General features: G+C 43.3%; 1 protein-coding gene across 3 annotated transcripts in view; it reads right to left on the bottom strand.

Annotated features, from left to right (window-relative positions):
• The window catches only part of SGCD (sarcoglycan delta), a 566268-nt gene that overhangs the window by 130501 nt on the left and 411445 nt on the right, over positions 1-24322 (bottom strand). For all 3 annotated transcript variants that reach the window (XM_032851650.1, XM_032851649.1, XM_032851651.1), the window contains exons 4-5: positions 13703-13790; positions 7956-8075 (exon numbers count right to left, since the gene is read on the bottom strand). In XM_032851650.1, the coding sequence (XP_032707541.1) occupies positions 7956-8075; positions 13703-13790 (208 nt within the window). The remainder of the gene's footprint in view (positions 1-7955; positions 8076-13702; positions 13791-24322) is intronic.

Below are 24322 nucleotides of genomic sequence, written 5' to 3'. Positions count from 1 at the left end.
CTCTTAGCACCTACGGAAGCCAAGTGCTAACTTCTAGATTCTATTTAACTTCCTAAGAAACATTTCCAGCGCTATACAATATTTCACTGCGTATGTGGTTTGACACCCCTACTAGACTATGACCTATTTGAGATCAAGAGAATTTTAGGCTGTGTCCTTACGTCCCTGTCCCTGCATCGAGCTTTGTTTGGTGATCGTTGCACAAATGGTGCTCCGTAGGAACGGGTATAAGGAACAATAGTAAAGGGCATTGATAATAGTGGGCACTAATCATATGCTTAGCACTGTGCTAGGAACTTTTCATACAATAGACACAGGTACTTGTAATACCCTCATTTTAAAGATGGGTAACCTGTGGCTTTCAGAATGTAGAAACTTGCCCAAGGTTGTGCCATGAAAGCCAGGAGAGGTGTCCAGGCAGTCTGTCTCTAAACCCCATACCCATCTAACCAGGCTGATGTCCTACTGTCACAAAGGGAACACAGGCATTCGCTTCTATCCTGTGCCCCAAAGGGTTCTGAATAATCTCTCCTCTTTCCGTCTCCTGACTCCTTTTGTTTAGATTCACCCTTGCCACCTTTACCCATCATTCCTAGGGAAGGCAGGGTACAAAAGGGGTTAAGATTAGAAGAGTAGTACATAGCAAAAGCATAAAGCAAGGTGGGAGGGGAAGCCTAAGTTGCTGCAGGAAGTATTTTTAGCACTCTTTTCTCCCACTCAAATAAGCAGAATTAAATTCAAGTCCCTCCAATAAAGGAGAATGAAGTTAATTTCCTTCCCCAGTCTGTACACCGAGAGTTTCTTATTCACATTGTCATCTCATTAAATTCCTGCTGTCACTGTGAAACACCAACATTCCCCTTGGTCTCTGCTAGGAAGAGAGGGGGAAAAAATCAACTCAGGTGACTATTGGTTGAATAAGAATATTCTGCAAGAGTGAATATAATTAATGAAAAAGGCAACAATACACCTAGACTATATGGACAGCCTCTTGACATTGAGGATGTCCTGGCAGAACTTTATTTCCTCATTTGAAAATACTCTGCTCTTGGTATGAACTGCCAAGAAGACAACTCTGATGATAAAAACAAACCAACAGATGCCTGAAAGCACATTAGCTATAGCTCGGTGGAGAATTTCAAGTCATGTTGGTTCTGAAGATGAAAAAGCTGAAACATCCCCCTCTCTCAGTAAGTGCTGGAATTGGTTCTTTTGGAAGCAGCCAAAGAGTGAACCTCATCGACTCTTTAATCAAACTAGAAAGCTCTCAAATGTCCCCAACTGCCTTTTCTCCTCCTCCCACCCTCCTCCCCACGTGACAGCGAGGGAGACAATGGCTCAGCGACTGGGGAGGTCTGCTGAGGCAATGCTGCTGGGACAGCTGGCAACGTCTACACAGTACGATGAATCCATCCCGTTGGTATTAAATCACATCTCCCTCTTGCCAAAGGGAAAAGTGTGTGGGGCCCAGCAAATGCTTTTGCATCAGGATTCAAGCCTGTAAGCTTGGGGGATGAAGGCGCACCCTGAACCGTGGCAGCTTACGATGCCTGTGCCCTTGGGTGGCTGGGTGCATGAAACGAGGCAGTACAATCACCGAGGCTTTTGGTCGGGCTCTTTTTTACTTTTTGGAGAATTATGACAGTTGTACGCCAGTAGCATTTCAGATGAAACCCCATTATTATTTCTCTATTGTAGAATTGTGCTTTTTCTCATTAAGTAGCTCTGGTTTATGAAGGTTGGGGTTGTTCATCTGAGACTCTTTTATACTTGGCTTTCTCGCTACATTATTTATGGGAAATGTATCTTTATGATCAAGTACATTATTCCTGTGTTCCTGTAAATAATAAACCAAGTCTGGAATGAGATGCTGGAGGAGAACTTTACAACAGGCAATTCTTTTTAAATAGTTGGATCTCCTGTTGATTATCTCTGGTAATGATAACAGAGAGCAAGCAGAAAGAGGGCCCTGGCCAGTTACCGGCTACTCTGACTTGTCACGAAAATGTCCCTATTAGACTGGTAGGCTCTCATCTCTCAAGGATCAATGTATGACTTCCTCAGACTTCACCACCATATAAGAGGCACAGTGTTCCATTTTCACTATAACCTGCCACCTCTCTCATGCTTCCTTCCACTCATGGATGAGATACTTCAGAAAGGAAGAGAAACAGGAAAAGATGGAGGGCAAAGAAAAAGGGGGGAGCTTGTTTATTTAGAACAATGCACATGACCTACGTGATTAGAGTCACATGGCCAACATCACCTGGCTGGTAGGTATGGTGGAACCAGTTGGTCACGTTCTAAAGCACTGAGTTCCTTGTCATGGAGAAAGGTGGAATATATAAGAAAAAGCATATGAACATGGGAACATGGGATGGGGACCTCAACGTCCAAGGATGCCTCCAGGAAGGCAGTCACGGCCTTGATAAAGCAGCCCTGGAGGTCTGTTCAAAGGAAGAATTGGGTGAGGGGTTGTTTGGGGACTCTGTTTGAGGAGCATCTCTGAGTTCTTGCTCTGGGATGCCCTTCTAGAACACCTCCTCTTTGGAGCCCCTGAGTTCAAGGATACATGGATGGATGGATGGATGGATGGATGACTCTTGACCCCCTGCTAGTGGACCAATGTCACTGGCATTTCCCACTGGACACCTGGCCTCTCCCTTAGGTGCTCAAGCAGCAAGACCCAGGGCATTTAAAGCTGAACCATTTCTCTCCAATCCCAAACCTGTTTTGTTGCTCTGATACAGTTGTGTTAATGATGCTACAAGGTGCACAACACCAGAGCCATCCCCGACTTCCCTTCTCGACCCTCCACATGCATTTAGTTGCCAAATTTCATTAGTTCTACTTCAAATGCTCTTTCCCATTTGTCTTCTCTTCTCTTTACAGCCTGGTTTAGGCCCTTATGAATCCTCAACAAAAGCATAAAAATATTCTCTTAACTTGGGTGCATATTCTCCCTCCCTCCTGTTCTCTATACAATCAGATTGGTTAGCAAACATTCCAGTGTTCAAAATCTTTCCATCTATTCTCGCAACAAATATTACTGAGCAGTTACAATGCTCCAAGCACTATTCTAGATTCTGAAAAACAAAAGTTCCTGCTATCATAAAGCTTACATTCTAATGAGGAGGAGAGGATGAAAATAAGCATATTTTCACATGAAATAAACATTTTATCATCACCATGTATGTTGTGATATCTGCCTTGAAGAGGAATAGGGAATAAAGACACAGACTAGGAATATGCAAACTTTTTCTGGATAGTGCCAAATAATAAATATTTTAGGCTTTGCAGGCCATCTGATCTGTCTCAACTACTCCACCCTGCTGTTGTAGTGTGAAAACAACCATAGATAATACGTAAATGAGCACTGCTGTGTTCCAATAAACATTACAAAACTAGGCGGTGCGTTTAGCCTCACTGGGCCACAGGCCTACTTTGCCAACTCTTAGTACAAACACTGAAATCAGGAATGTGCTATTTTTATAAGGCAGCTAAGGATGTGTGGTGAAGTAACATTTAAGCCATAAAGGGAGAGGTCCTCTATGCAGATTGGAAAAGAGCATTCTATGTGGAGGGAACAGTAAACATAAATGCTGGGAGGTGAGAGTATGCCTGGTGATGAAGCAAGGAGACCCACATCTGTGCTGATGAGTGAGCAAGAGGATGAGAGCTTGGAAAACATCTGGTCTTCACAATTCCTGGGTACCATGGTCAGGCATGGCCATCAGGATCTCCTGTGGTCATATATTTGATTTAATTAATATTTTCTGGTTTTTGCCCAGCATCCATTCCCTCTCCTGGAAACAACACCCCTATTTCCCTTTGGATAGTGGTCCCCTCCAGCTCATTCTTGGTCATTTCCAACCTTAGCTCTAGGTGAGATACAGCCCAGGCCTTGCTCACCAGCAAACTCCATCACTGTGGTCACAATGACTGGCTCAGGGATGGGCATACGGCCCACGCCAGCCTACTAAGAGGAAAACTCAGACCTCTGTTGGATTTATATTCAGAAGGTTAAGGACCCCTTCTGCTTTTGAAGACAAAATGCATGGTTGTATAACAGACCTCATAGGTGTTCAGAGAAAGGGAGAAACTGAATTGAGGTTACCTCATTTGAGCCACTGAATCTAGCCTGAAGCCAACTACTGATGGACTTTTCTACCACAAGAGGCAACTGGTCTCCCCACCTCCCAAACAAGTGAGTCCTGACTATGAACATGTGCTGTCATTCACCAAGCAAACATTCCCCCTATAGGTTCTGATGTGCCAATGTGTACTCAATGTCTAGTTCAAAACTTCCCAATTAAGCAGTTATCTAGACTCTCTCTAGCCATTTGCAGCCAGATTCTGTAGTTTTAGTCGCTTTACTTCTAACCTTCTAAGTAGTCTGTTTTCTGCATGTGTGTCTCGTCTCGCTGAAGGGATAGAGAGCTTTCTGAGAGAGAGCGAACAGGGACACACATCTTTGTATCTCCATGACGCCAGCTGTGGTGATTTAGGGATTCAGGTATGTATATATATATTTCTAGATATATATACCTATATGATGAACACACACACACACATCTATTTAATGAATGACCACCATGAAAAATACACCACTCCTTTCACCATAATTATCAATTGCCAGGTTGCAACAGAAAGTTTCATCAAAAACTAATTCAAAAGGCTAAATGTATTATCTGATATCTTCCTAAAAAAATTAGCATCAGACCACATGTAAATTTCTATAAATCTTCTTCTAATTTAAATGGCTTTAGAATTAATTAAAAATGTTTTTCAATCGATAATAATGTAACTCAGATAATTAGCATCAAGTAGTATCTAGAGGACATATTTAAAAAACTAATCTAGAGTATAAATAGACCTAATTAACAATTAGAATAACACTTTATAATTACACTTTGTTTATAAATGCTAGAATGTCCAATTCATTGTTCAATGAAATTGGTCATTAATGAAAATCAGTTATTTTTCCCTGACGTCTCCATGAAGTTGCCTCTTGGATGTGCTGACTTTTATGCTGCCTATTTTCTTGTTTTTTTTTTTTTTTTTTTAAAGATGTAGGGTTGTATAAAATTTTAGAATGTGATGGGTTCCCTGAAGCCCAAGTGGATGAACAGAAACCATCACCAACCTGACGGTTAGCATCTATAGAGCGCTTACTATGTACCACTTACTGTGTTATTCACTTTCCATACACTGTGTCGTGTAGTTCTCCCAACCACTGTGCCAGCCAGGCATTATATTTTAAACATATATTTTATTTAATGAGTAAATAATACTTTATTTACTCATTTCAGAGGGAGAGAGAGAAGGAGAGAGAACAAGAGTGCACACAAATGGGGGAGAGAGGCACAGAAAGAGGGAGAAGCAGACACCCTACTGAGTCAGAAGCCTGATGCGGGGCTCAATCCCAGGACCCTGGGATCATGACCTGAGCAGAAGGTAGACACTTAACCCACTGAGCCCTCTAGGTGCACCAAAAGCCAAGCATTCTTATATTATGTCACAGCATAGAAGGACACCTAGAGAGGTGAAGTGACATCCTAAGGCCCTAGCTGATGGATGATAGAAGCAAGGTTTATTGGCCAATGTCAACTACACAAACTATAGTCTTAGTCACTCCGCTATGTGCCCTTGCTTGCTCTCTTTTCCTTAGGAAAGATGTGCATGTATGATAGATCAGCAATTATGACCCACCTATACTGATCCCTGCACCCCATATCCCTTGCCAGATAAAAATTTCCAGACAGTTGAACCTTCTTTATGAAGCATGACTTCTAATCCCTTTTCATACTATTCAGGATCCTTTGAGTGTGCACAAGGAAGTCACTGTCCTGAAAACTGAAGAGGTGGGTGTACTTATCCAGAGAAGAACGTAAACAATTGAGTTAAACTACTATATTCTGGAGGCATTATCTTCTTAGGGTTATTCCTTATGATTTTCTACTGCCATTCCTACTCAACTATCAACAGAAATAACTGACTCCTTTCCATATGTTTCTTGTTATATTCATTCATTCTTCCACTCTCCATTTTGTTCCACCCTCTTTGTTTTATACATGGGGAAACTAAGGCTTAGAGAGAAAAACAGACTTGGGTAGGGTCCCTCAGATCCTAAGGGTGTGAGCGAGGATTCACATCCAGCTATGTTAGACTCCACCGTGAAATATGCATCTAGATTCAAACCTCCCAAGAGCTTGCTCAGTCCGATGACTCAAAAAGACAAACTTCTCATTAAGCTGAAAATGAAATTGCCTAAACTTCTCGTTCCACACCATATGGCTGAATCCCAGCTGACAGGAAGCTCATTTCTGCAACACACCAGGCTCATTTCACTGAGTAGGTTGATGCGAGATTTGTGGGCTGGTCATTTCCTAATCTTTGTAGCATTGATAGCAGCAGTGGTATTTATTATGATGCTTTCTTTCTACATTTTTACATAAAAAAGCAAATGTTCCTAATGATGGAGAGAGACAGATTTTTGTCCTAAATTGTTCTCTAAGTAAAATATCATAAGCAGACGCCATGACAACAACAAAAATATCCACTGCCTTCAAGCAACCAAAAACTACAATAACCTTCTAGTCCTTCGTCTACTCAACAGTGGGGTGGTGGGGGGAAGAGTTCTTAAATGATACCATCCTGGAGTTTCGTACACAAAGATTAAGCTGAAGTATTTGGACATCTGAAATGATCTTGAATCCTTCCAAAGATTCAGATTTTAAAGAAGTGAGGTGACTCACGAAGTGCCAACGCACTAACAGAAAGTGCCAAACCACATTTGTACAGAATGCTCTGAGCATGAAATAACCACCACATTTTCCCCTGGGCAATTATTCTACAGCTGGTATAGCAAAGTATTCTGGAACAAAAGGAGACCCTGAAGTTTTTGTGTTTGTTTCTCCCACTGTCCCTTAAAACCTAAAACTAATATAGAAAGTGCCATCTCTACACATAATAGAGAAATAAGTGTTAAGGGTTGGCTAAGGTCTGAGAACCATATTTATGTGCATTTAGGTGCACTTAGGCTGGAGTCCACGGGTAAAGATCTGAACAGTCACTTGACCTTGGACAAGTTTCTCTACCTTGTCAAGCCTTCGTTTACTCATCTGAAAATGGGACAAATTTGAGGAGAAAGAAAAGTATTGTGATCTAAAGTGAAACACACCAAATTCAAAACACCTGGCTGATACAACAGGAACTCATTCAGCCCTAGGGACCACTTGAGATGGTAGATGTTCTTGGGTCAACCAAGCAGGAAAGAAAACCGGCTCAGTGAGGTCAGTATGTTACCCAAAGTCACACAGCTAATTGGTGACAGAGCAGGGATAGGTGGCAGATTAGCTCCAGCTCCTGGACTCCTAAACCACCACACTATAGTGTTTCAGTATACAGTCACAGAAGACTACTTTGTTGTGAGCTCCCACTCCTGTGGACTCCCAGGAGTCCATCAGCGGCCCCACAGATAGCCCTGCGCATGTTTTCAGAATTAAATTCTTGGGCCCTTCCACCAGAGCCTCTAATTCAGTGAGTCATGGTTGGATCTGTGAGCCTAAACTCTTCAGAAGTTCCCTAGATGATTCTTCATTTACAATCAGGTTTAGGAATCTTTGAATCACATATATAGGTCTTGACTGCTTCTTCCAAGACCACTAGTCTGTGAGGACAGGTTGTGCTTTCTTATACTTGTCAGCATGAACACAAATCCCTACCTGAAGCTCAGGGCTAGGAGTTATGCCACAAAAACACATGACTTGAGACATTTTCATGGGGCGAGGGAGGGGGACCTAGTTCTGAGGTGAGGGGTAGGGGAGTTCATCGACCTTGCCTTAAGAGAATCCAGGTAATAGACCTAAATCTCTCTTCTAGGCACTGTTTTACTTTTCCTCTAAAATGCATGCATTGGCATCTAACCAATTAAAAGAGTAAGGTTTTCTTACCTAAAACTCTTAATCTTTCAGCTCCTACCACCACTTCATTGTTATCTGCAGAGAAGAGCAATTTTCCAGAAACTGTCTTTACTTCAAACTTTTTGCCATAAGCTTCTACGGCTTTTGGACCTAGAAGCAGGAGTGAGAGAGAGAGGTTAGTCTCATTGCATTCATTTACAAAGAGCTTTTCATAGAACACATACATATGACAAGACTGTATTGGCCTTGGATGTAAGTGGACTGGTTTTCAGAAGTCAACCGTGAAAATCAGTCTTGTGACTCTAGCCATGTCTTGTCAATTACTTTTAATCATATGCTCTCAGGCTATGATTTTAAAGGCCATCGTGTCCCTTCTTCAGACTAATGTTTGGATGAGATCTCCCTTAGCTAACCACCAAATTCCTGTCAAATACTTGTAGATTTTGGCTTGAGTGTATCCAGGCACAGAAAGCTCAACACTCTTGAAGTAATCAGTGTATCTTTCGCCATCTTTCTCTTTTGGCCCACAGCTCTAACCATTGGAAAGGATGCTTTAAATTCAGCTGAAGTTTGTCTCACTCTTAACCCAGTGGCTGCATGTAACACTAGACAAGTCTACGTCCTCAGTATATAGATCATTTCCTGGCAGAAAAGGCTACAATATATTGTTATTAATTGCTAGAAAGTTGTCAAATCTTTTATGCTAGAATTTCATTCAATAAATTTTCAGAGGGTTTATCATAGGACAACAGATGCCATTCTTGAAGCCGGGCTATCATGATGGCATCTTCTGATGGAGACAGACACAAATTTAAACTCTAATGAATCAGAAAACTGCAGAGTTTTTGGTACCATGGAAAAAATAAAATGTTAGTATGTTAGAATTCCTTTAAAACAATAAAAACAACAATAAGAGGAGATCTTTTGGTTTCTCTGAGCTAGAGCTACCTAAATACCTCAAGTTCAGGGACCTCTTCAAAGCTGCTCTGCAAAAATGCATCAGAAAAACCTGGGGGTGTAATCATCCTCACCGAACCTCACTCAGATCAAAAGGAATTTATCTTTTGGTCTGGAAATTCATAGAGAAAAAAAAATTTTGAGGTTAGGGTGTAGAAATCTTTCTTTTTCCCAAAACTCCACAGGGGATTCTGATGGGGCATTTTTGTCTCTGGTTATTTTTCAAGACAGAGTCATTTAACTATAAAAAGTAGTAGTGAAAGGGCCCTCAGTGCCTTCCAGGTAAAGACCAAGAGGAACACAGGTATAGGTGAACAAGTTGAGTTTATTATTCATTGCTGTGATGGAGAACACACACCATGGGCAACCACACAGGGCATCTCAGTAAGAAAAAACTTATTAGAATTATTTGGTTTTATGTTAGGTTATTTTGGGACTTGGTTCAAGGAAGCAAGGCTTTGCTCTGGATTAGGTGCTATTGGAAAGTGGGAGTAATTTTACAACTGTCATGTTATCTATCTTTTATCTATCTCCTCTCTAGAGGTAGGGAAGACCAGAGCAATGCTAAGGCTGTAATGGATAAAGAAGCAGCAGTCACTGATAATAACCAGGATTGAGGGATGTTTGGTCACTTTAGTGGTTTGGATAAATGTTTCCATTTTTGTCTGCATTCAGACAAGATTAGAATTGTCTTTGTTTTTTGTTTTTTTGTTGATCCCTGATGACCAACCAAGTGGCCTTCTCGGGTGCTGATGTTCTGCAAAATTATTTATGTTCAAACACAAGAACACAGAGGTTTGACTTATGATTCCAGGACTACTCCTGGACATCTAGGGCTGCTGTTCTTATTGGCAGGACCACCAGACTAAGAATCAGAAGAACTATGCCCCAACTTTCTCATTTTCTAGTAATGTGACTTTGGGAAGATCCTTTGATCTTTCTGAACCTTATTTTCTGCATCTGTAAAAGTGTACTATCACCATCTATCTATTCTATTACATTATAGAATGATTAAAAGGATCAAATTATTGTTTATAAAAACAACTTTCTAGGTGGGAAAGTGGTGTGAAATGTAGGGGACTGCTCTAGTGATTATCATCATTGTGATCATAACTCATCACCGTTTTTCTAATGCAATGGTCCCAACACATCAAAATACTTAATGACAATCACCTCCCAGTGCCCTTGCCTCATTCACATAATCAATCATGCTAATTTGGCAGCCCTCATCTCCTGCTAATACATCCCCACGAGCCCCCTGACAAAAGGAAGGACACGGGAAAGGCTCCTGAATGAATGGGAAATTGAAACAGACATGGTAGAGACTTTCCAAATGGCATGGGACCTGGCCATGACTGCCTTTGTGCTGTAGCTGAGGAGAACAAGTGGGAGCAGAGCTAAGGACTCTGTCAAGGTCACTAGGTCAGCTCCTGGAAGATCTGGGTCTGGAACTAAGCTCTCAGAATTGTTCCGAAGAACGGGGATGTGTATTTGTCTAGAGAGAGAAGAGTGTTGGACTTGAAACAGGAGGAGCAGCTAGGGGCGGGGCTTTGGGAGGGTGGGTGGGAAGGGGCGGTGGAAAGCTGGAGACAAGGACCAGAGTACAATCCTGAAAGAACAGAGATGGAAAGTGAGGACTTTGGATTAGGTGACTTGGGGAGGGCTCAGATGTGGCTGACTTCTTGATCACACCAAAACTGTAAGTAAAATCTATATGACTTATTAATACATGGGGATTGTTAACTCTGTATTTTTTTAGGGGGGAGATTGGGGATCAGGAGGTGAAGAAGCATTCATAAATGAATGAATGACCTTGGGATAGGCATACAGAGAGTACAGTTTGCCACTCTGGATCTAGTCAATGGCATAAGGGGGGTATGACTGGGGAACAAAAAATGCTTGGCCTCTGCCTCCATGGACCTAGGCTGTATCATGAGATAAGGCCCCTGAGGTGTCGAGAACACCTGCCTGGGTAAAGCCAGTCTGCTCTGAACTTAAGATTGGTTTATAAGACATGCAAGAGAATGTCCTAAAGACACTGAAGCAATCAGAGAACTCAAAACACAATTAAGTTATCTTGCTTTCCAGGGCTCCTCAGAACACAAAAAGGAATCTACCAAGGGCCAGAGCCATTTGCACACATAAAGCTCTGTAGTTGGCAGTTTCAGCCAAAACCCCACAGAGCAACTGCTGGCTCAATGGTGCAGATGGCTTGTCCTTTTGTTGATTTTACCTGGGGCTGCCAAATGCCCTAGACGTGGTTGAAATCTTTAAAAAAAGAAAGAAAGAAAGATAAATTCTGGAGGGAAATGCCAGTGGAGCTGGAGACTGCTGAGGCGGTCCCTCAGTGGACCCACTGTTCCTCTCTGGGATGAAAAAAAACATTACTTGTAACCAGCAACTACTCTCCAGCTAAGCTCCCTCAGTGCATGCTGCTATGTGCAGAGGACTTCCTTAATGCATTTCCTACACCGGGAGGACTGGAACCCATCCAGACACACCAGCAGGCCCCCTGTCATGCCAGGGCCACGAATCTGAGAGCTAGAAGGGGGTCATCCTGCATAATTCCTCTCCCTGAACTCCCTGGATCCTGATAACCTTCCCTGCTCTGGTGAGATGCCATGAAAGGCTCGCATACAGCCCTTCACCATGCAGACCATAGGGCTTCGTCTATGGGCCACTACGGAGAGGACACGTAATCAGCCACAGGGTAGGCCAGATTTGCATTTGTGACCTTGTCTGGCAACTTCACTATCACGAAAGCCCTCTTCCATGGGAAAAATTGACCCGAGTTGCTAACATTGGGATTTCTACTGGGCCTCTGAGACCTTCCTGAGGTCAGCAGGAGTGTTGATCCTCAGGACTGCCTTCATCAACCTGGCTACTTAGACAAGAGCAGTCGTTTGTTCTGGGGTAGGCACGCCACCAAGGAGAACAAACTTTAGCAGGACCTGTCTACTGGAACTACTCTGTGCTTTCCACCACATGCATCAATGCAAAAGGAGAAACCTGAAGGAAAACTTGAGGGGGTGAGCGTGCATGCATCTATGTACTTAAAATTATATTTTGAACTGTCTATTATCCTCTCTAGTGATCATCTTGAAAGGCTCCTGCCAGCTGCTGTTAGAGTGGCTTTTTGCCCATCTCATTTTAATATATGCTATCTTGGGCCTCCCTGTGAGAGCTCTGAGAGGTGTCTCAGCCGCCAGGAGGGCCTAACTTGGGGGTGGGGGGGAGCCAGGAAGAGAGAGGACACGGAAGGACGGGAGAAGAGAAAATAGAAGAGAAAAAGGAGAGACAGAGAGAGAGGAGAGATGTGGGAGACAGAGGAGGAGGAAAGACAGTGGGGGAGAGAAAGAAGAGAGAAGGGTGGGGAAGGAGGGGCAAGAATGTTAAGGGAGAATGAGGAAGGGAGCCAGGAGGAGGGGGTAAGGAATTTGGGGAGAGAAGGGAGAAGAAGAGGTAGGGATGGAGGGGGAGGGGTAGAGACAGCGCCGGAAGAATAGTCATTTGGGCACCACCAGCTTTACCAAAACACAATCTCTCAAGTGAACCGAATCTCCCATGGCAAATAGCCAATGATCCACGGGCTAAGTAACTTCCTTTTGAACTGAGGAATCCGGGAAAGGGAGGTCGGATTTTTTCCCTCCTGGAGGCAATTTTCCCTCACGCTGCTTAAATCACTGCTTACTGAAGCTGTTTATTTAATTATTTAGCACTGTGACTGCGGGCCAGATGCTCTGTAAGCAAGGCGGCCAATCCAGGGGCGCCCGGAACAACGTGTTTACAGATTACAGGTTGCGCTGCGAGGCGGTTCCTCCCTCCGCTGAGAGATGGTCCCAGTCACCCGCTGGCCGTGAGCCTCCCGACATCAGGGGCCCCGCGCTCCTGCAGGGCGCGGACACCCCTTCCCCGGCAAGCCCAGGGGCACAAGGCACCTGTTTCCCCGCGGCGTGTTTATAAGCGGGGGCGCCAGATGTTTTAGTCACAGGAACGTTTCAGGGTGTCTGGGCAACGGGCTTCTCCGAATGTCCATCTGTACACTTCTCTCTCAGCCCCGAAGCCCAACAAATGGCATTGTCTCCGACAGTGCTACTCGTATGCACACCTCTTTTCCCGTCCCCCGCGGGCATGCATAATGGCTCCTGCTTACCGGGGTTCATAACCTACGCTGGGGGCATTGATCCTACCACTCAGCGCATTACCGTGACCGTAAGGCCCAGGCTTCTCGTTATCACCGTGACGTGAATAACCAAACCTCGTTTCAATTGTAGGAATATGCGGCTGAAAACCCTGTGGGTGCAGATCTGCTCTAATGAAAATGACCACACACACATCATCAATGGAGCTGCATCTGCGATTTGCAGTTGAGTCAGGTTCAAAGTCAGGACACAGTGGAAACATGGTATGGATTCAAATTACCTTCAAAAATCCCATTTACACCCCATAAAGTCTGTGTGCAGGGTTTTGGGTATATTATGTTCTCTCTGTTAATCCAGCCCAGCCAGCCTATCGTCCAGCATGGGAGCAGAGAGCTTTTCCGCCGTTGAGCACCAGCTGAAGCAGCTGTTACATGAAAAATAGCTTATTGCCCCTCTAAATGATCATTGTTGGGTTTGCATAAGTTGAATGTGTACATATGATGAGGCTTTACCCTTTAGCAGAATCATGGCAGACATGCTACCCTCTCCTCCGTGCTATAAAACGTGATAGCGTGCATTTCCTTCATTAGTTCACGTGCTGTTGCATTTAGTTGTGGGCTCTATGTTTTGTGGTCGCTTAGCGTGGGGCAGGCACTACCACGTCCTTTAGTTTCTTACCTGTGATGAGCTGAGTTAGCACTTTAGTCTGGTCATTGAGAATGTTCACTGTAACATTTCTGGCTGATTTGAAGTACAGGGCATTACCCTGTAATAAGAAAAGAAGAGAAACACATGAGAATGGCAAATTCTGAAACAAAGCACTGTAACCACAACTCTCCAAGGGGCTGAACTGGTTGTCTCTGAGTGCTAATTGATGTGTCTTTATTTGGAAACTCCAAATGTCTTCATGATCCCCACATACATAACTGGCATTCATCCAAAATGGATTTCCTCTGAAGAGACCCACAGAGACACACTCAAAATAGATTTCCCTAACACACACACACACACACAGTTGAATCAGAGGCAACCCAGCAACAAAGAGTCCCTTAGATCTTACTATAGATGTGAGTTATCTTTGGCACATAGAATGATCAGGAATGACTGGTAATCTCCTAATTTCACACTTTCTAGTTTGTAATTTCTCCAAAGGAACGATGGAGAGTTCTTATAGGAGAGCAGAAAGCAAGTGGAAAATACCTGAGGTCAGCCTCTCTGGCCTCCTCACCTGCTGTGAGAATCCAGGTGCAATCCAAACCAAAAGATTCTCTGGGCTTTCATCCAATGTTTCCTTTGTCAAAGAGAGCACCCCAGTGCACTTGCACACGGTGGCAGACATTTCTGAGAATGACTCAGAACAGGGGCTGGCATACTTTTTCTGCAAAGGGTCTGATAGTAAATATTTTGGGTTTTGTGGGATGTACAGTTTCTGTGGTAACTACTCAACTCCTAACTGCTGTTTTGGTGCCAAACCATCACAGATCGTACACAGACAAATGGCTCTGGCTGCTTTCCAGCAAAACTTATTTCATGGACAGTGACATTTGAATTTCAAATAATTTTAAATTTAACATAATCTCACTGTATCCTAGAATGCTGTTCTTCCTTTCCCCCCTCAAATCATTTAAAAATGTAAAAACTCATCTTATCTCACCAGCCAAATGAGAACAGGTAGGGGGGCCGGATTTAGCCCACAGGCCATAGTTTGTCAACCCCTGACTGAGGTGTTCTTCCTTTTCTGAAGTAAACCAAAGCCATAAACTAAAGAATGAAATGCTGCCAGAGCAGGTCAGGATCCAGATAGCTGTCATTAGAAGAAAGGAATGTGGGGAGTCATTCTCTTCTTTCTAAACCTTTGTTACCACATGGCATTTATCTGCCCGAAAATTCTATAATACCGCTGAGTCCCGAGCTAGAAAAACCATGGTCCTAAGAGCGGTGCGGAAAGTGATGATGAGTAAGACTCCCTTTTATTTTTAAAATCTTAGGATCCAATGGGATCAGTAGGATGGACACACGAATAATACTAGGCAGAGACGGATCCCAGGTGATTAAGCAGCTGCAAAGTATGTGTGGAACTTTCCTGAAGGGTAAGATCATTCATAGCTTGAGGCTGTGGCATGGGAAGCAAAGGAGAAGTTTGTGACTGGTTCAGCTGAGCTTTAAAGAGAGTATAGATAGGTTTCACCATGATGAAATGAAAAAAGGAGATCATGGAGGTAGGAAGCTTGTGGGATGAGTGTCTCATATCTTTATCCTTCTAAAGCTGGCGTAGGAGGGGATTCGTGAGCTCAGCCTAGCAGCAGCACGTGGTAGAGTGGCTGGCCAGTGGGGACAAGGCGGCCACCATGATGGCTTTTCTAGAGTCCGGTCTCCCTCACCCAAGCCCCTGTGGAGGACTCTAATGCATCGGGGGTTGCCCTAATGAAACAGAAGCCACCATCTCCCTCCCTGACCCTAGGACAACAGCTCTGGCCCAAGGTGAACTTCTAAAATGGAAAACCTATACCCATGATCCACCTAGGCCCTGCAGAACCAGATCCCCTCGGGCCAGTGCTGTTGTCCCAGTGTCAGGGAGAGAGATGGTGCCTTCTGTCTCATCAGGGCAACTGTAGATTCACTAGAATGCCCCACAATGGCTTCAAGCTAACATTCTGCCTGACAGTAAACTTTCTGCTTTGTTTTCTAATTAGCTAGGAGAAGAAGAAATTTACTATTGTCATAGGCTTCTATCTTCTGTTCATCACCTAACAAATATTAGCCTAAAATAGTTTCTTTGGCATTGCACTTGGCAGTCCTTGAAATTTCTACTTAAAACTTAAAATCGATTCAAGTAATGTGAGGATTCAGAACCTGGGACCCGGACAGGAGGTTATAGGTTTCTAGAAGTTCATGTACTAATTCTTCTATTCAGCAAGCTGGCACTGCAGAGGGAAGAGTCACGTGGCGTGAGAGAATGGGATATATTCTGGTGCCACTGACCGGTGTGTGAGCAAATCACTTAACTGCTCTGTGGGTCATTCTGCACACTCTCTACTGTCAACATGGCTAGGATCAGCGAGCTCACAGCTGACACAACTGGGCACTCACTGCGTGCCGCGTGTGCAACGGAAGCCCGGGAGTCCACCTGTCTAGTTTATGGTCCCCACTCTACCACTTGCCAGTTGGGTGCCCATAGGCAAAGTAATAGTTCTAAGCCTCGGTTTCTTGATATGTACAATGGCACTAATATGATTGAATTATTACAATCCACTTATTAATGAAATTACTAAATTCTTTATGTAATTATTAAAACCCACATGGTCCAGTGTCATGCACACAGTAAGTCCTCCAGCAGTTCCCACACCTTATTTGCCAAAAATGCTTGAGTGGCGGGGTGGAGGGGAGTGCAGACAGAGGCAGGAGGAGGAGGGGAAGGAGAGAGGGAAAGATGGAGAGAAATGAGGAAGACCTCCCTTTGCATTACCAATCTTCACAACCCATTTGGGCAGTTGTCAGGGGTTTCTTTATTTCCAGCAACTTCCATCTCCGTATTTCAGAGGATCTTCCTCTGTGTGGCTGGCAAACCACTAATTTTCAAATCCCAGTTTCTTCAAATGTTACTTGCTTGCCCTTAATATTATTCAAATAATCCCACGGCAGAAAAAAAATCTCCCAACAGCTTTGCTTAAGGTTTACAGCAAGAGATATAAGAAAGCCACCCATTCCTTTTTATTAATGTGTCAAAATATTTTAATAATTTACCATTAATTGTTCTAATATGCTAAAATCCCGGGAAACAGTCTTTGCTACGTCAGGGTTTAAACAAAAAGCCTCATTCTAGCCTGGGAGGTGTTGCTGCAATCTTCCCAGCAGAGACCCTGATAACAAAAAAATTACCAGGTAAGATGCATGAAGCAGCTTACAGACTCCAAACTGCCTCTCGTGGCAGCCCGTCAGTGTGACTTTTATTTGGCTATCTCTGCTTAGTGACACTAAACCAGGCACGTACCAGCCAAGCAAAGCATCCCTGGGGTCTTGGCAGTATTAGAATGAAGAAGGGAAATGCTCTCCTGTCTGTGTTCCTCCTAGTCACTACTGCAGGCTCCCTGGGAAGGGAGGTTAATTTCTGCCACAGAGGATTCTGCCCTGGGGCTGGTGAATTTCACTAACTGACCTCAATGCAGCCATCCGAAGATGAGGATAAGGGGCTTGCAGGAAACTGCTGGCAGGACAGCTCTGCAGGGCAGAAAGGAGTCTGGCAGACCCACAGCATCTGATGAAGATCAGAGCTCTGGGCCAGGTCAAGTCAGTCTGAGGCAGTCTGAGGCCAGTCAGCTCTTGATTCTTTTGGACACAGGGTGAGTCCCACTGGGAGATGGGGAAGGGAGGCCAGTACCACCATTCTTCCCACACTGGGAGAGGAGGACAGTCCATCCACATTGGTACTCCCCCCCAAATAACTAGAGCACGCAGCAGAATCCCTGTCACATCTGTCTCTCTAGAGCGGAACACGCAGAACCTTTTCTGGATGACTCAAGACCACTGACATGGACATTATTTGTTCTACAATGCCCTCGAGGGGCTATCGGGGCACGTGGCTACTTGAACACGAAACGGCTCCATCAGGCTGACATTTTCAAATCAGTGTGACTTATAAAAAAAAAGTATCATTTATTCTTGTATCAAAACAAGTATTAAATATTGAGTATTGTAACGCTTACTACTGCAAGAGCATTCAACTTGCCAGGATGTTCCTCCACAGGTTTCTCCTCCTGTGGCCCCAAATATGCTTCCATACTATCTCTTAATTTATCAACTTTAGATGTTATCCCCTGAATTTCTGCAATGGTATGGACTCTTCCATACAACTTTGGTAAAATCAATATTCAGAATCTACATTACTATGATTATGTGTATACCGTCCACAGCTTTAACTGTATATCCTTTCCCTTTTTATGTACATTTATTTTTTCTTTTCCTGGAGCCCATAAATGTTTTATTTTTTAAAAATGCTTTATTTTCTAAATTTTTTTTTCTTCCTGCTGTTTAATCCTTTTTCTTTAGTTTCTAATTTTGGGGTCATACTTTAAGTTCCAATGATTCTGTTAATTCTTTTTTTTAAGCTTGACTATCATACTCTTAGTTTTTAAGAGCATTTTCTTATTCTCTGACCCTTCCTTTTTATGCCATCCCTTCCTTGTTTGATGGATGTGCTCTTCTGTCTTCCATGAGAATAAAAAAGCTGATTGGAAGCGCTGTGTTTCTAGATGGGTGAACCCTGCCACAGGGCACAGTAGTGGGGGTTTGGCTAATTCAGTGGAGAGTGTCCAGATGTCAGTAGCAGTGGGCAGTCAGTACCCGTGGGCTAATCTCATCAAAAAAGAAATCTGTAACTCCTGCCAGGAAAGTGGTGGGTGTAACTTTTGATATAGGAGAGCTGAGTGTCAGAGGGGAAGGCGGCTGGGCATTTTGCTGCTCAGGGATAGACTTTCAGTTAAACCCATTTACATACCTTATCCCTGACCTCATCTGTGCCTAATGTCCAGAGGCCAGAGGTCCTCTGGCCAAACTTTCTTTCTCTTCTCTTTTCCTTTAAAGATTTTATGTATTTATTTGAGAGAGCGAGCAAGAGCGAGCATGAGCAGAGGGGAGAGGCAGAGGGAGAGGAAGGAGCAGCACTCTGGGATCATGACCTGAGCTGAAGGCAGATGCTTAACCAACTGAGTCACTCAAGTGCCCTGGTCAAATTTTCTAGAGAACCATCTTCTGATCTTCTGTGAGGTTGGGAAGAGGTACTTATTACCTAACCAGGTCCACTGTGGGTGGGAGCTGGGGATAGATGGAGAGTCCAAGTGAGTGCAGATTTTCGACCAATCCAGGTCTCTGTTGACTTCTGTGGGACCCAGACACTGCACTTAAAATGCCTCGTGGATAAGTGGCCCCGTCCCACTCACTTCCTGGAGTGGCTTTCAATCCCTCAGCCATGTCTAGCTCTCATCTACCTTTCTCCATCATTCTCTCTCAACCGTTTTCTCTCCCTTTCTCTGTGACCATGTATGTATACCCCTTTTCACTTCTGTTCTGTCTTTTTCAGTGGGGTTTTTGAATCTTTTTTTTTCCCCCCGAGAGAGAGAGAGAGAGCTAGAGTGAGAGCAAGAAAGAGAGAGAGAACATACAAGCCAGGGGAGGAGGGAAGGGGAGCAAGGGAGAGGGAGAGAGAGCATCTCAAGCTCCATTCCCATTGCAGATCTCAGCTTGGGGCTGGATCTCATGACTCTTGAGGTCATGACCTGAGCTGAAATCAAAAGTCAGATGCTTAACTGACTGAGCCACCCAGGTAACCCATTAAAAGGGTTTTGGATGAAGCACAGACCCACTGATGGCAGCTCTGTCACCCCAGTCCGTTCTGAAGGGAGGGATATGGCTCCTCTCCTAGAAGTCACTTCTTTTGATAATTGTACACGGTAGTAGGTTTTGCTTGCTCTCTGAGGAGCTAACAGTCTGATCTGGGCATTTAGATAAATGGAGGAAACCACAACACAGCACATACAGAAGCACCTTCCACAGTCATGGGAGGCTTTCAGCTCTCAGTGTGAACTTCAGAGAAGGAGGGTACCAGTCTGGCTACAGTTCTCAGAGGCCTTCCAGAGTACGGTTCACCAGCTTCCACCCATTCAGGGTGGTTTATAAGAGCACAGATTCCATCTGGCATTAATTTCGCTAACAAGGGAGGCTGGCCCTTGGGCAGCCAGGGTTCAGGGTGTGAGCTTTGGGGTCAGACAGATTTTGGCGGAAATCGCAGCTCTACTTTCTTACTAACTATGTGGCCTTGGGTAAGTCATTTCTTTTGAGTTCCAGTTTCTATACTTATGAAATGAAGTTAAAGGCTACTTAATAGTGTTGATAGGAGGATTGGGAAAGACAACATGTGTCAAGTGCTTGGCATAGTGGCTACCAAAATATTTCATCAACCATAAGAAAAAACAAAACCTACATGATGAGGGCCCCTTGGAAAATGCTGATCCTAGAACTGAGGCAAGAAATATAAAAGATGAGTCAGGAGCATCTTGAGTCTAGAAAGAAAGGAAGTGCTCAAAAAGCAAATAAGAAACCAAATAGAAAAATACCTCATCATTAAGGGAGGAGGTCAAAGGGACACAGGAGACAACTCCAAGAGTGTGTAATGGCCAAAGCTTGAATAATTTCAACAAAATATAGAATGTAGTATTAATTATAACCCAAAGCATTAAATAAATATCTATTAGCCCAGACCGATATAAGTAAGTGATTGATAAACAAACAGGAGAGAATAAACATATCTTTCATGTACAAAAATTCCAGCCAATTTTCATAGTTAACTCTTTACTCCTTAAAGGTGGGTTGCACCTACGGACTTTCTTTCAAGGAGTACAGCACAGAATGGGGATGGTAACTTCCCAGTGGGGAAATCTGACAAACACTGCATCAGCCAACTAGTCCAGGTCAAAGTCAGCAGTGATAAGCTACGTTGAGAGAATGAGCCTCTGATTTACGTGAAGAAAATGTTCTAGGGGTGCCTGGGTGGCTCAGTGGGTTAAAGCCTCTGCCTTCAGCTCAGATCATGATCCCAGGGTCCTGGGATCGAGTCCCACATCGGGCTCTCTGTTCAGCAGGGAGCCTGCTTCCCTCTCTCTCTCTGCCTGCCTCTCTGCCTACTTGTGATCTCTGTCTGTCAAATAAATAAAGAAATAGTCTTTAAAAAAAAAAAGGAAAAGAAAATGTTTTACCTCTGTGATCTTTATCTTCAAAACCCATAACACTCATCTAATAATGAGGAAAACATCAGACAAATCTCAGTTGAAAGTAATTTTGCAAAATATATGACGACCGGTACTCTTCAAAACTGGTAAGGTCATCAACACCAAGGAAAGTCTGAGAAACTATCACAGCTAAGAAGAGCCTTTTCAAGAAACATGAACACTGAATGTGATGTGGCATTCTGGACGAGATCCTTGGGCATAAGAAGGACATTAGTTAAAACTAAGGAAATCTAAATAAAGAATGGACTGTAGTTAGTAACAATGTGTCAATTCTGGTTCATTAATTTTGACAAAAATACCAAATTAATGAGATATTAGTAATAAGGGAGACTATGAGAAATATAGGAATACTGCACTATCTTTACAACTTTTCTGCATATATACAACTATTTTTAAAAACTTAGGTTTTTTTGAAAGGTATATTCAAACTGCCAAATTCTAAGATCCAGAACTTTGGGAAGAGACTTCGGGAAGCCAGCCATCTCTGAGCAGGCAGCAAGCTTACTCCATTACGGACACGTGATTTCACTTTGGGATTGATAACATTAATGGGAAATTCTCCCTTATAGCCATTTACATGGATTTTATCTTTAGGAATACTAAATAAACAATGGTGTATAGGTCTCTTATAGACAGTCCTCCTTCCAGGGCTCTCTGTACACTATCATTCTTCCCTGGAGCTTATAGAAAACACTGTCATCAAAAGGCCCCACCTCTTTGCAGCAGGTATGACCACATACTGGCTCTAGCTCTTAATATGACCAGAAAAAAAAATAACTGACACTAACTTAGATTTGTCATCAAAACCATCCCCGAAGGGTAGTTCGTAAGTTTACCTCTAGCAAGCTTCCAATGTCTCTATTCTCACTTTAATCTGAACAGGGTGCTTTAGTTGGCTCTGATTTGACCCTTTTAAGAGCAGGACAGGTATTTAAAAACAACAACAGAGTCTGGGTATTTTTTATGTTATTTAAGAATATCTCTCCATAATGACGATTGGGTAGATTTCTATTGTTTTGAAGAGTTTTCCAGTCGTGGATAATGAAGGTACACTCTGAAGCACTTATTCCAAAGAAGCTGGGAACTGGTCCAGCTTTGGCACTGCCACGTTCCTGTTCAGTCACTCTCTGCACTGTGCCCAAATTTGGGTGCATTTGGGACTCTCTCGATATTTAACTAAGTTGAGCTGCTCTGCTCAGTAATTCCTTTGAGGTGTCATGTTAGCATGTCAACGTTGGAAGGGGACCGCCAGATTTTCTAGGGCCTGGCACATTCCTGGCACCCACTAGGTTTTCAGTAAATATTTGCTGAATAACTAAATGCTTAGATCGAATTAAGAGTCAACAGAGAGTGAGAGTCGTCTACAAAAGAAGTCATTAAATGAAGGCTGACACCAACTGTCAAAGAGAGTTTTCAAAAGGCGAGTCATTAAGCATGGCTGATGGTGATAGTCCAAATATAGAAAACCGAGCACGGTGGGAGGAAAGCAGTACGGAGATATAATCAAGGAATATCTACGTACCATCTAATGCAGTACAAGGAACTGTAGGTGATACAAATGAGAGTTGAGATGTTGGGTTTCCAGATGACAGAGAAAAGCAGGGGCACAAGTGATTACCCCAAATTCTTGCTGACATAAAGGTTAAGATAAGGTATGCTAGAACCTTCTCTATGCTTGTATCATCCAGGTGGCATGCAATATGGAATATATCCTCTGTCAACTGTCCCTCCTCAACTCATTCTATTAACATTCTGAAGGTCTCTTCTAGGCATAGAGCACTGTGCCGAGTACTGAGCAGGTGATCAGTGCTCCCCCGTAGCTTACACACCACCTACTAGGGGAGAGCGACGTGAAGTTAAGAGTTCCCTAAATGATTATCTACTTGCAACTGCAAGGAGTACAATGAACACAAAGTAGAAGGTGAAAGGAGAGTGCAGTCAGGAGAGACCTTTCTAAGGGAAAGACATTTTGGCAAGGTTCCCATGGATGAGTAGGAATGAGTAGGCAGGAATTTGGTGAATCAAGACAAGAAAGAACATTTTAGGCAGAATGACAGACAAGCATACCAGCTCCAAGGCAGGAAGGAGGTTGGTATATAAAAGGGACAAAGAGAAAGGCCGATGTGGTTGGAGACTGATGAGCAAGGGAGGGAAGGAAACAGGTCCCCCCATTCTGCTATCAGCTGTGTTACCTCTGCCCACGCTGTCCTCTGGTTAATTTTGTTGCAAGAAAATTTCTTCTTCTTCTTCTTTTTTTTTTTTTTTTTTGAAAATTGTTTCTTCTTAAGGAGAGTTTCTTAGGGTTTTATGAAGAAATGCTTTCATGCCTCACTTCATTCTTTATATATTCTTCAGACAAACACTTAAGTATTACTTCTCTCACCATGTCTTTATTGTCCCTGGAATCCACTTTCGTACATCATTTAGGTGGTTATTCACAGGAAAGCCTTGTCCCTCAGCACCATCTCCCAAGAGAATGTTGTTTTTTTCCCCTGATACATGGTGCCACCTTCATCATATATCAATTCCCAAATAGACCTGAGTCGGTCTTTGAGCCTCCTGCTCTGTTCTTCTGTCTGCCAGTTCTTACACCAATATGTACCGGGTTTCTTCCTGTGGTTTGTGATATGCCTGAAGAACTAATAGGTCCGTCTATCCTCTTTCCTCTTATGGGCCATTTAAATGATATTTGGAACCATTTAAATGGTACTTGGAAAGACGATACTAGCACTCAAGTAATAGTCCAAAAGCATTATGAGATCAGAGACAGACTATGAAGGTGACAGTTATCAATGTCCAGGACACTCTCCTATATTTTGTCTTGGGTGACAATTCATCTTCACAGTATATTAAAAAAATACTACCTCCAGTAACTGCCTGAACCTTCCTTCTGACATTTCCCCGTGTTTTGTAGAAAAATCATCCAGAGTACGTGAGTAGCCACTCTTAAAAATAAAAATCTGCCCCCCAAAAAGGCTTTTTGGGCAAAAAAGCCTAGGAAATTGAACATAACATCCCCTCCTTCTAGCTGCATGGCGCATGGTCAGCTCTGAGGAGTCCTACATCAACATAATTTGGTTAGCTTTGTGTACCAACAATTCTGAGATTTACTTAATCATAGAATTTTTTTTCTTAAACCACATGTGAACAGAAAACACTGCATGACCTATTCTGGGAAATGCTACTTTAGTGAGTGCTTTATTTATTTATTTATTTATTTAAAGATTTTTCTTTATCAGAGAAAGAGGGAGAGAGGGGGAAAGAATGAGAGAGAGAGAGAGAGAGAGAGGAGCAGACTCCTGCTGAGCGCAGAGCCTGACACAGGGCTGGATCCCAGAACCCTGAGAACATGACCCAAGCCGAAATCAAGAGTCGGTTGTTTAACCAAATGAGCCACCCAGGCACCCCTTGACTGCTTTAAACACATATGCTATGACTTAGATAGCTCTGGCTTTATTTCTTTAAAACCATTAAAGGGCTTGGCAGAGAATGGGACACATGATGGGCTCTCAGTAAG

Source organism: Lontra canadensis, unplaced genomic scaffold (assembly GCF_010015895.1).
Source record: "Lontra canadensis isolate GAN:19392208 unplaced genomic scaffold, GSC_riverotter_1.0 scaffold5, whole genome shotgun sequence".
Classification (NCBI taxonomy): domain Eukaryota; kingdom Metazoa; phylum Chordata; class Mammalia; order Carnivora; family Mustelidae; genus Lontra; species Lontra canadensis.
This window is presented reverse-complemented; position numbering and strand designations above follow the sequence as displayed.